Source organism: Rhipicephalus microplus, chromosome 5 (genome assembly GCF_043290135.1).
Source record: "Rhipicephalus microplus isolate Deutch F79 chromosome 5, USDA_Rmic, whole genome shotgun sequence".
Lineage (NCBI taxonomy): Eukaryota > Metazoa > Arthropoda > Arachnida > Ixodida > Ixodidae > Rhipicephalus > Rhipicephalus microplus.
In genome coordinates this window covers 35,952,499-35,965,578 of record NC_134704.1, presented here as the reverse complement: position 1 = coordinate 35,965,578, position 13,080 = coordinate 35,952,499, and the positions used below count along the sequence as shown (strand labels likewise).

The 13,080-nt window shown below is 40.2% G+C and overlaps 1 protein-coding gene across 4 annotated transcripts in view; it reads right to left on the bottom strand.

Moving 5' to 3' along the window:
- Positions 1-573: 573 nt before the first annotated feature.
- The window catches only part of LOC119174720 (sodium- and chloride-dependent GABA transporter 1-like), a 31,264-nt gene continuing 18,757 nt past the window's right edge, over positions 574-13,080 (bottom strand). For all 4 annotated transcript variants that reach the window (XM_075895205.1, XM_037425752.2, XM_075895207.1 and 1 more), the window contains exons 9-14: positions 12,401-12,513; positions 11,455-11,583; positions 10,949-11,051; positions 9,945-10,045; positions 7,287-7,457; positions 574-970 (exon numbers count right to left, since the gene is read on the bottom strand). In XM_075895205.1, coding sequence (XP_075751320.1) covers positions 869-970; positions 7,287-7,457; positions 9,945-10,045; positions 10,949-11,051; positions 11,455-11,583; positions 12,401-12,513 — 719 coding nt within the window. In that variant the 3' untranslated portion in view covers positions 574-868. The remainder of the gene's footprint in view (positions 971-7,286; positions 7,458-9,944; positions 10,046-10,948; positions 11,052-11,454; positions 11,584-12,400; positions 12,514-13,080) is intronic.

Sequence of the window (13,080 nt, the reverse complement as noted above, 5' to 3'; positions counted from 1 at the left end):
AAGTCATATCGAAGTGCGAGCTCATGTGATTCGTTTCTTTACTACCGTATGTGCTGTACAGGGTCGTTCGCCTCTAAAAGTGAACACATCATTAGTATTATAGACTTCATAGAAACTTCTCTTGAATGCATAAAACTGAAAAACATTGTGTTTATCTCCACCACGATAGTTCGTAAATTAACGTACATTTCACTTGTGAAGTAAAATAAACATTCTAGTTTTACCAGCTTGAATAATAATAATGTGTTCCCCTTAGATGTGGTCAACCCTGCGCATCCCACCAGCATAGCCACAGCAGGCGTTCACAGACATAGAGGTGGATCTGTTCATGCTCCATACAATGCTTGTAAATTTAATAGGCGAATGTTTACTACCGCGCACCAGGTCAACAAAACTACGACCCTTACTTTGCACGATTGTCCAGTGTGTTCCAGCTGCTATCAGTGCATTGGCTTTCAAACGAAACCGGCTTATTTTTTGCCTTAATTCGCACACATGTGCATAAAGGCATGCAGAAGCTAAAGAAAGCCAACAGTGTGCCAGACATGTTAGTCGAGGAAGAAACAACACAACTTTAAAAATTGTTATCTATATATATTATAGGCAAAATATTCTCTCATACAACAGGGACGGAAAATATCATATCAAAACGCAGAGTATATCTCTTTTTAAAAATCTGTTCAGAAATGCAACAGGATCACATCAGCTTCATCTTGGTGACCTCGGGTAACACGAGTCTGCTTTGAGCAGCCCAGGTGTGGCCTTGAAGACGGGAACGAGGACTGTCCGCGTCATGGTCAAAGTCATGCACTTGCAGCCAGGCAACAAAGACGTGACAAGGAATCGCTTGCGCTGCTGAGGTAGCCCATCAGTCAGCAATAAGGGTTGGCTTTGCCAGAGGATCCAGGAGTGGTCCCGCTTCGGCTTGACGATTTGGCTTCTTAGTTGACGTTACACCCAGTTGTAGTCGCTGCAGTGGACAAAGTGCAATGCTAGTGGCAACGTTGTTTTAGCAAGCTGTGCACACTCCTGCCACACCATTTTATTCCTCCATATTTCATAGACTTCTATGTTCCTCCACTCCATAGAACTTTTATGTTTCCCATTGAAAATACGGACGCTATTCTGGAACTACATTTATGCAATTTGGCTCAATAGCAATCGCTTCAATGCCAAGAAAAGTTGTCGCCAAATATACCAAAATAAACTTTAGCTTGGGGATAAACTCTTCTTCCCCACGTTCAAATATATGTGAAGAATAAAAGTGCCAAGTGCCTTTGAAATTCTTTATACTGATTTAAATTACCTTTACAGTCAAACCTGGATATATCAAGTCTGAAGGGGATCACAAGACTGTCTTTCGATATATAAAATTGAAAATATTTCATATATTGAAAATATTTCAATGGCATTTTACAACTGTTAGATATGCACAATAATTTGTTAATGTGGGTTCAATACATGCAGCTATTGCAAATGCAGCTATTGCAAATAAGAAACAAAGTTAAATTCTAGATACTCTAGGAAGGAGAACACTCATTTAGGATTTGTCTTCATTCTACATTGTTGAAAAGAGGTATGTTTCATATCCTAACATTTATAAACTTGTAACTAAGTACATAAAAGATACATTGCAGCCTCTTGTACCCACAAGAGCATCTCAAAAGGACGTATGTGATAAACTTATTATCAGCTCACATGAAGTTGCTACATTTTTTAGAGGGATTTTGCAAAAAGAACTACTGTTGGATTGATAGCATGTTCATTTGATAGCAGTGTATGGCCCAACCCATTTAGTCTACATTTGATGAGTTACTGGGCAGAGTTTGCAGATTTGTGATGCAATTTTTAATTGACAAGTTATAGAGTCCTTAACATGCCGAGTTTTCTTGAATTAAGCAACATTCAACAATTTTTCTGAAATTACGCACTAGTTATGGCGCCACAAGCCTTTTCAATGTAGTAATTGCGGTGGTTACTAAGAAAAATGACCCCTCCGTTCGCATAGAACATTTGGGAAGGAGCTCCGAAGCTCCAGCTTTCTGTCAGCTCCAAATTCCCAGCGAATACCGACTTATGGAACATGACAAAGGTGCCACAATACCCACAACACTTCATGATGGTTCCGTAACACTACAACACCAGTGAGTACAGCTGAAACAGCTGTTCAACTTCGACACTGTTATTGGCTGAGATTTATGGACTGTGTGACAAGATACAGCTGCAAAGCTCCTGGCTGTTATGCTCCAAGGCATACATGAGAGCCACTACTGTCAGTACAACGTGAAGGGTGTTATGCATGAAATGAAGTGGCTAAAAGAGATGGGATAGTGTTTGTTAGTACAAGCAGAGAGAAGAAAAATTGCGTCTTCACAACAGGAACAGAGGAACCAATATACACATTTGTGAGCAGAGATTACAAAGTTGTATGCAGTTAACCAATAAGGGAGAAGTTCAGGGGAGGGTGGAAGCTCAATGTGACAAAAAATCTTTGAACACGGGCTGCCGCTGGAGCCAGTGTTTCGACTAATGGTGTTGTCTTCGTCAAGGCAAGACCACTTGTTCAAGCACTGCTGTCAGCAAAAAGTGTTCGAGCAATTTTTATCGTGCCAGCTAACAGGTTACTAACACTGGATGCTGTGAAGTAGTGAAAGCATGAGGAATCTGCATGTGCTCGCTAGTTGTAACACATTACGCAGTCAATTTCTCCAATAGGCAAGGCATTCTTGGAGAAACTCTACAAATGTTATGTCTATTTCAACCCACGGCAGAAACAGTTGTCAATTCTCTCATTCAATGCTCTGCGCCTTTTACTGCAGGCACTCTCACGTCCAGGAAATCACAGAATGTGGAGGCAGGCTATCCATCGACACGACAATTGTGTGTAAGACTTAACTACTTTCTCACAGCAAAAGCCTCAATTCGTCGACACCACCACGAATAACTGTGTACAGCATCTTTTATGCATTGCATCCTAAACACACCCCGAATACAGAACAGCCTCAGACATGAAAAAGATGGTTATTCTTGACACTCAAAAAGAGTTATGATGCAGAAGTGTGTAAGTCGGCTTTTTGTGCTGACTGAAGGCCATACAACCGTTTCGTTCAACATTTTCAAACTGGTTGTACTGATTGGGTACTTCTTTTGAATTCTTTCTTCCTCTTCTGTCAAGCACTTACAGCTATCAAATTGAGAAATTAAAACAAGACAAACTTTTTCTGTGACATTTCCTTAAAAGAACAGAATTGAACAAAGAATCAACAGCAATTTCCGCACGAACGTTAAAGGATGCAATACTTTTGGGATTGTGAGAAGGCTTGTAGAATCATGCACAACATGCAACACTACACGGTAATAAAGAATCTAACAATCACACTGCTGTAACCACAGGTTGCAAAACAGCATGCCAATCGCACCATATGTAACATCACCAATGTTGTCATATGTGATAGCTACCAAAAAAGTAATGCCCCCAGCGATTTTTTTCTGTTTCTCAAATGTGTTTCGTGAGACTGCATGGCACTCCCTTTTGCAAATTGCTATGTGACATGTTGAGACATTAACGCATGACTAGCTCAACTTCATCTTTTTTTTTTTTCCTAAATGAAACTATAAAACAAATCATTTTTCTTTCAGAAGCACGACCTTTGCAAACAAAAAACACAATCCCTTAGTGCACGATCAATTTTTCACTCACAAAACATGTTTTGCACATTGCATGATTAATTGGGAATGCCCACGATTTGTAGAAAGCTTTAATCGAAACTAGTACTGCTGCTTACAGTGAGTGGGAATGTACTGTTCAACAGAACCTGACCCTTGCCCCTCGAGCAAAGAAATTACACTCGTGAAGGTTAAGAGTGTTATGGATAAAATAGAAAGTCTATCAGACTTGCCTATACTGCATTGACACAGGCCATTGTGATACTTTAGTTTATCAGTGGTCTTGAAGGACCTCTCAATACCAAAACGTACATTTATGCCCATTTCATAAATTCATTCAGGACCACCATAAGTTCTGACAGTGTCAGAAGATAGTACCTACTTTACAGATTGCTACAGTGCCAATCTTCTCGATTAATAGTGCAACTGGGCAAATGTAAATGTAATGTTCAAGGTCACTGGTATTTAAACGACAATAATTTTGAGGTGCCTAGTTTATTTCAAGAATAAAAGATGGCAAAAAAAAGTTGTGGGCGTTACTATTTAGGCAGCTCTTGAACATTTTCACAAAAGCCTTACATGTGACTTGAGAAGAAGGCAGATGACAACGATAATAGTGGTAGGTATTGCAAAGCTCAGTTAGCACGGGTCAAAATACACATGAAATTCCAAAATATTTGATAGATTCAAAATTGCATAACCAACACATGTTTATATAATCAGCCTTTCAGAAGTCAAGTCTTAAAATAGTGTTGCAGAATGAATCAAACATCAGTGCAAAGAAAACAATCTTGATTATCAAGCAGCAAATATCTAACTCATAGAAGTACTGTTTAATACATGAACATCAAATATGTGCATACAGGAAACATTGAGGTATTAGGTGCACCCATTTCCGGCTTTATCAGCTTTGTGACACTGTTAAGTCGAACTGCTTAGCACTATCAAATTATAATACACTGTGAACCTTTTTCGAAAAGCCATATGCAGCTTTGGTTGTGATACTATGCGATTACTCGATTAACAGAGTCAAAGCAGTACTGACACAAAAACTCTGGCATTGCGTTTTTATGCTACAATGTGTTGCTGGGGGCCTGTTAGTCACAACACCACACATCGTTTGCTGCAGCATGTGACAGATAATTACAGGTTTGAGAGAGCTCCAAAAACGACAAGACGCAGGGTGCAGCTATCCCCACCTGGCATGTGCAGCTCATGACCACATCGGCACACAGAATTGTGATGCACTTCCACATGGTCTGCATCAAAAATTACTATCGAACGGAAGTGTCGCTAAGGATTAAATTTCTAACACGTTCGCCGCGGCCACGCATTTGGGTCCAGCCGTCGAGATGTATAAACTCCGGGAACAAATGTGGCAAAAGAAAAATGCTGGCTACGACATCATCATAACTTGTTTTATTGCCTGCAGTGTGGAGACGTGAGGAAAGTAAGGGGGTCCCCAATGGGTCCCTTAAGATGGTGTCAACACCTTCAAAATTCAAACTTCGAAATCGCTGTAAAGCACCTTCAAAGCTATATTCACTGTTGAAATGTGGTGCATGATGTACGCATGCTCACAGGTATCGATTTCGCTGGCTATCTTGGCCACGAAATTTTGTATCAGTACACGTTTAACAAAAGATGAAGGTAAAGCACACAATTGACTAGCTGGGAAGATTATAATGCAGTCAAACCTCAATAGAGTCAACATAGATAAAACAATTCACTCCCTATAACAAAGTAGGTTTAGCACCTTCCTCACTAATATCTGCAAGTAACAAATACAGCTATGCAAATGGATGCTTTGGCACCCAATTGCTCAGACTAAACCAAGTGGCCCACAATATAGTTTTGGCGTGGAATGTCTAAAGTGTACATCACAGCCCAACAGGGATTGTGGCCCATTATCACTATACATGTTGTCTGTTGAATATAGCATTGATGCCTTTTCATGGTAATGGTACTTGTATCTAGCATGACAAATGCAGAGATTCTGAGTCTTTGGAATTTTGATTTATAGCTCCTTCACTGCATTTGCAAAACCAAAAGTGATAAAATAAGCTTTATGTCACTTTATAAGTGAAGTGGTAGCCAGAACTTGTTTCTCTTTTTAAAAAAAGAAGAGAGACGCAGTTTTGATGTTGTTCAACTGACAGGACCTGTCACCGTTGCAGCGGAGGCGCTTCCATCACTCTTTACTTCAAAATGAAGAAACTCTACAGAGGAACACTAAAAGCAACTGACAAAGCACCCTTGATAAACTTTATGCCCGCTAAAATTGCAGCAATATGTTTATTATTATACTATGACTAGCAAACAGGAAAATAAAGGTTGAGGTTCTTTTAGCAGCAATACAAGTATGTGTAGAAGGATAACTAAAATATTCCAGACTAAAAGTGTTAACTAATACTGAATATTAACAATTAAACAAAACGAAATGCAAAATATATGAGCACGCCATGAAAAGCACACCTCAAAGGGACACTAAAGTGATACAACGAATCGGCTTTCATTTATCAATTGTACTTCGAGAAATCTAATGTCCTAAATTTAACCATCATACATTTAACGGAGGAGAAAATCGAGCTTAAAACTTCACTTTTAAATTTGGCAACAAACATCCGTGAGTGATGTCGCAAACTTCAAAGCGTATCTTTTGTACTAGTTTGGCAACATTGGCTCAATGAAATTCTCTTCAACTTGCAACATTAAGTATGGCTCTCCCAGAGGACAGTGTACTTCATTTTTACTAATTAAGAACTATGTGTGACCTGGTATACACCTTCAAAATCTATAAGTGATGACGTCTGGCGCGGGAATTTGAAAAAGGCGTCGCCACCCGTTTTTTTTTTTTTTTTTTCGTGCGTTTTCTCGCTGTCCAAGCAAGAGTGGGCTTTCGGCATTGTGAAATCGTTATTTAGTAATAAGAAAAAAAACGGTTGTGTCTTTAAGTGTCCCTTTAAAAATAGATTTCTTGGTAGTGATCGCATGTATGTTAGAAGCAAATCTAAAGAAATGGCTGGAATGCTATGCATCGAAAATGCCCGTTATTAGCGAATGTCTATTCTGCGAAATCTAAGAAAAGACAGAGGTTTAGAGGAAAATAGCTCGAAGAGATGAAAAATTCATGAGCACAGGGTATCCTTTATAGGGGTGGTTTCAACAACGCCAAACATCGGCTCCAGCGACGTGACTCAAGGCAGCGTGGCTGCATAGGTTGCCATACTTACTACAGGCTTGCATAACTATTTGGAGGATGCGTCCCCGGAGAAAGCGACGATGTAGCTTTCTCGAACACCTCGTGTCCCCAAAACTCTTGCTTTTCGGTGTACATACTCATATATCTTGTACACTCAAACAGCGGAACTATAGCAAACCCGATTATCACGAAATATCAGTTATAACGAAGTAAACGAAGAATAGCCTTATACAGTGTAAGGAATATACCTTTAAAACAAATTTTCGGATGGAATAATGAACTTACTTTCATGTAAGATGCAACCTTGTTATAATGGGGCTTGAGTGTATTACCCCAGCGACACCCCATGTTGACAAATTTTTCATCTGTTCCACAAAGTGAAACTTGAAAAGAGACAAGTGCATTCTCAAAGGCACACCTTGGAAAGAGATCCCTTGGTGGTGATTAGGTAGTAGATGGCATAGGTGGGAATCATCATCATGGATATTAATGCCATGAACCAGCCGCTTAGCTCACCCCACCAAGGGTAGAAGTACGTCCTGGCATACACTGGTGGCCGGTACTGAATGATGGACGATACGAATATGGCCTGCAAGGACAACAAGGTGAAAAGTTATGGCAGTTTCGGAGACCACATACGCTTGCAGTATGCAATAGAGAACCACATGCACATCCTTGTGCTGCTATGGAACCTCCCCCCGTACAGTGCTCGCATGTACTCTTAGATGTGGGTGCGTGTGTGTTTGTGTGTTTATAAGCACACTCGCAAAACAAAAGGGGAACTTAAAGGGCTTGTTTTCTTTATTAGACGCAACATTATTCACAACCAACAGACAGTCAAGCCAAAGAAAGCATGTAGGATGTAGCTTGTAGTAATTAGGATAAAAATGTCAAAATATTACAAGGCACCAAAAGACAACTCGCCAACAGCAGGGCTTGGACCTAGAAACTACAACGCGTCTAATGCTCCACGGATTGAGCTATGGCATATTGTATTCCTCCCGTACACTTTGTCGGGTATATCTCTGCATTTAAACCTGGGAGTGTTAGCGCCGCTCGCAGCTCTGACAGCGAGTGTAGAAAACGTTTTTGTTTTTGCATGATATATATGGGTCATTTCGCGTCAAGTATCCCAGACATGGCACTCGCCCACTGAAGATTTGGCTGATAATATTTATACCTTTTTTTGTATTTACCATGAAGTATTGTGGTGAAATGTTTCTCGCTAAAAAACTTTTCGAGACCGTGGCGCCCCCTTGGAGTTCACTTGCTTTAGTTAAACTATGCCTGATAGATAAATGCATCTAATAAAATCTATTTTTGTGTGTTGAGCTTCGAAACTGCAGTGTTCCTGCAAGTGCGGTTCCGTTTAGTTATCCTACCTAATAATTCTTAAATGTTGTGTTTATGTGCCAGCTACATCTTTTCAGAAACAACATAGGTCTTCAAAATTCATATTTTTTTTCTTAAATTCAAACTTCCTCTATAAGCATTTTTTTATATTAATGTGGTTTTCGGGAAAGTGGTCTTTTATTACGTATCGAATAAATTAACACACGTGTGCACTTTTTATTTCGTATACCAGTTGTTCAGACAGACCTGTACCATTTTGTGCTAATGCTACCATAAGCTTTTTTTCATTACTTAGCAGTGAAGTACATAGTAAGTTTCGTACATACCGAATGAAGTAACACGTGTTGTGCGCATTTTCTATTTAGTATAGACCCTTTCACTGCTTACAAACACAGACCCTCAATGACATCCAGTTTCGTCCATCGATGTGCCTTAATAGCATCGGTGGACAACAAGCTTTAGAAAAAAGCCCACTGATTTTCTACAATTTCGTTCCCTAATTTAGTGAAATATATTCAAATAAATGTTCTTTTGAGCTACATAAAAGTTATAAAAGATTCCCTTGTACATTAGGCATGCTTTTTTTATGTGAAAAATGAGAGACTTGCTTTACCCTTGAAAAGAACTTGAAAAACTAGCTTTCAGTTTCGACATTAGGAGCTGGTGAATAAGATGACCGGAAGTTTTTGTGGGTGCAACGCTTGCAAACTTAAAACAGTCTATACCACTTGTTCAGACAGCCCTGTAGCACTATGTGCTGATACTACCATAAGATTTTTTTCCCTTACTTAGCAGTGAAGTGTTGTATCAAACGCTGCAGCATGAAAGTTCTTTAATTGAACCACATCAGCACAAAAAATGCAGTCAAATATGAGATGAATTTGACATTTTTTCCGATTTCACATTTTTTTTAGAGGAGTGGGGGGGAGACTTGACATCTATTTTATGTTTAAGCATTTCTGAACAAAAGTACACATTCCTGAAAATGACACTAACATAAAAATTGCTTAGAAAATACTCGAGTTTATTATTTTTTAAAGTGTGAACTTTGAAGATTTTTGTTGTTTTTGTAAATATATAGCTGGCCGTTAAACAGAAAATTCCTCAATTATCGAGTAGGACAACTAAGCAGAACCTTTTTAATATGTAACATGCTATTTTAAAGCTAAATACATGATAACAAATTTTATATGTTATTTTTTTTCTACTCGGCACAGTTTAACAAAAGCCAGCAATCTTTGAGGAGGTTTCACTAGGGTTCTGAAACATTCTTCCCAAGAAAAAATGTTTTGCCACTATACTCACGGTACATGCAAAGAAGGTATAAATTTTATCAGCAATATTTATATAGATAGATATATAGTTAATTATTTAAATATATAAGACTTAATTACACCAGTGGCATTTTCAGCATCTAAAGAGTCCTTTAATTACCTAGCTTTCAAATTGATGTGCTTGTAGAAGTCTGCGTGAAAACTGAGTGGATCTTGTTCACTGTAGAGGTGCTGCCTAAGTAGACGACGGGCAAAGACTGTGCTGCTCTCTCCCTACTTACACCCACATCCCGAAGCATTTATTCTCCAATTTTGTGAATGTTCCCACTCGGAACACAAAAATTCTACTATCATTCTTGAGTCAAAAGGCCAATGCATGTGGCACAACTATTTTGCCACTGTTTATCTGGCAGTCGATTTACATAACACGTGCACTGCTCTCTACTTACAATGCAAAAGAAGGGCACGAACACCATCCAGCAAGCACGAAAGAACCAGTTTGGTGCGTAGCCAATCATCTCTTTTATGTTACTGGCAAACTTGTTCGAACCTGAAATGAAAAGAAAAAAAACAAAAATTGTCCGCCAAGCATGTGTGGGGTAGCGGAAAGAATATCCACATAGGACAGCCTACAAAAACAACGGAAATCACCCATGTCGCAAGGAGCAGCACACGAAGCCCAACCAAGCATTTCGTGCCTGCTGACAGCTATATCGAGGTATTAATGCCATAGGTCGGCAAACTAGCTCACGAGTTGACACACTTAGACTCGATTCAACTCAGATCGAGCCATAAGTCTGAGTGTGTTCGAATTAGCAATATTTAGACGAGTTTGGGTTCGAGAGAATCCGGTTGAGAGAAATTTTAGTGAGCCTGAGTCTAGTGAGCCCTGAGAACAAAATGGATCTTTTGGGTGAGTCTGAATGAGTCAACTCATTAGTGAATTTGCCGACCTGTGATCACTGCCGACAATCGCAGTGTGAAGCGTGGGCATCAGTAGAAGGGCCACTTGCCCCCTCAGACCACACTAGTGCTTGCCCCTCCAACCAAGATACACTGCACTATTCCCTTATGCCTGCAAATTAAAAGTTTGCAGGCATAACGTGAAAGCAGAAAGCACAAGACCAGGTCGATTGGCCGAACATGAGAGAAGCCTTTGCCCTGCAGTGGGCGTAGCCGGGCTGATGATGATAAGGACATGCTCTAGGTTATGCTGTAAGCAACAAGGAAAATCATTCAAATGCGCGCTTGCTGCATTGTGGCAAAAACAAAGCGGCATTATATTTGCGAGAAAGATGAAAGTGGCAATATTTAATGCGGCAATATTAAGAGTTTAAGGGTGCCAAGAAAGATTGTTTCCGCTGTTGGCTGCGATTCCTACCATTATTCTATATTGGTTCCGGGCATTGTGCGAGTTTAACTGCATCCAGTGGAAAGTGTAAAAAGGACTCACCGTAAAACCAGGAAATGGCCACGTTCTGGAAAAACACTATAAACAGCAGCGTTATGCCCGACACAGCGTAGCTGTCAACCAATTGGAATAGATACATGCCACCCTGAAATCGAGAACAATGATTCATTAGAAGATGCAGAAATGAAGCAGAATGTTTGCTTCTGGAAAAAATATGTCTGTCTAGACTTACACAAATTTTTTTGTTTTCCAATAAAAACAAACTCGTAGCAGTTCGAGCTGAGCACATAGCGGATTTTTAAGTGGCATTTCCACACCCTTAGTTAGGGATGAAAAGTGCCGCACAGAAAAGAGTAAGTGATAGAAAAAGCAAACAAACAGGGAAGCACTCAAATACTTCAACAGCAAGCAGTAAGCTGACTTGCATCACCTTTTGCTCCCTTTCACTGATAATTAAAGAGCTATATGCAAATTAGAAAAGCATTTGTCGAAGCGATTTATGCAATACCTCCTTCCAGTTAAAGAACAGAGTGGTGACAGCCTCTCACCTGGGTGACCATGCTGAGCCCTAAGAGGAACTGAATGGTGCAGAAGAGAAGCGTCACTTGCGGACGGTTTCGAAGAAGCACAGGCCACACGTCAATGAGGCCGGCTATGAGGGCCTCGGCTGTGCAGAACTGCAAGAACACACAAATACACCTCAACAACGACAACATGTGAAGAATAACAAGTGCAATCAATTGCAGTGATGATTAAAGGCCCCACTGAAAATTTTGGTGAAACATTTGAGGCACTTTGTGCACAACATGATAGTGTCAGTTGTGTCAACTATGAAAGAGGAAAAGACATCGGGTTTTGCAGAAACTGAACCCCCTGCATAATGAATGTACGTTCGTTTAAAATAACTGTGCAGTGTGCCGTTATATATGTATTATCATTTTGACGAAGGCACTACCACGCTTGACAGGTCGTTGAGTGTGTTGCCATACATGAGCCACAGCGTAAGTATAATTTTCTTTACTTAAAATGCACAGAACCAGAAATAAAAGTGGCGGCACATAGGACCAATGGGGCAAGCAAGACAAGTAACAAGAACACCCAAATAGTTCCATGCGCCCAAAACTCACAGATTGTGCCACATGACGAAACTGCAGGACAGCAATTGCCACCTGGTGGCTTCCACACAATGGAACGTATGCAAGATGTGACATGGGTGCCATTTGCAGGCAAGATATTTTATGTTATCTTCATTTATTTTTTTTATTTTCGAATTTTGGGCTGCCAAGTTGGGGGGAAGTGGCCTTTACACGAGCGTGGCTCTTAACTGAGTGTATACGGTAAAGTGTTTGCAATGTTGAATCTAAAAGACACCTTTAGTGATCCCTTTTATAATGAGCTCAACAGTATGCAACATTCTGCACACAACGTTGCCAAAGACAAATGAGCAGATTTTAAAATTTTAGGAAGCGCACCTAAACGCTACGTGCAACTGACCTGGCTGTCGATGCCCACCACAAGCAGCATCACGAAGAACAGCACCGACCAGACAGGTGCCGCTGGCATTTTGGCCACGACTTCAGGATAGGCTAGGAATGCGAGGCCCGGTCCTGAAATATTTACCATATTCTGCGACTGAGTGCAATACACTTTATCGGACAGGCTGCCTAGAGTAAAGCAATGGGTACTATAAGAATCAAATGAAGCCTGAACAATGGCAAGCATTGAAGATGACTTAGTGTGCGCCGTCCATTTATCACCATTTACAGGGCAGCACTCGGTATGGACACACTGCTCATGTCCACAGCTATGACTGGACAGTGCTCACTTACACCATTTATAATGGTTGCCATTGTTTGGGTTGCATGTTACCCCATATTGCCTCACATCCACTAGCATTTTACAGACACAAATACACCGTAAACTTGACAGGGGATCACAAAATCTTCAGCTCATCAAAAATACGAACAACCAAAAAATTAACTACTGCCACTGAGCCAGAGCACTGATCTGGAGCTACATTTGCAATCTTTTTCAAAGGTTCGTTCCAGTTTCACAAGGTTTTTTTTATGGCACTAGCGCCGGCTGTTCATCCCCCAAAGCAGTCTAGTACAGTGCCAACCATGAAAAAATGTTTGTCATTATTGTTTGAACTGTAAAAACCGAAATATAGGTCA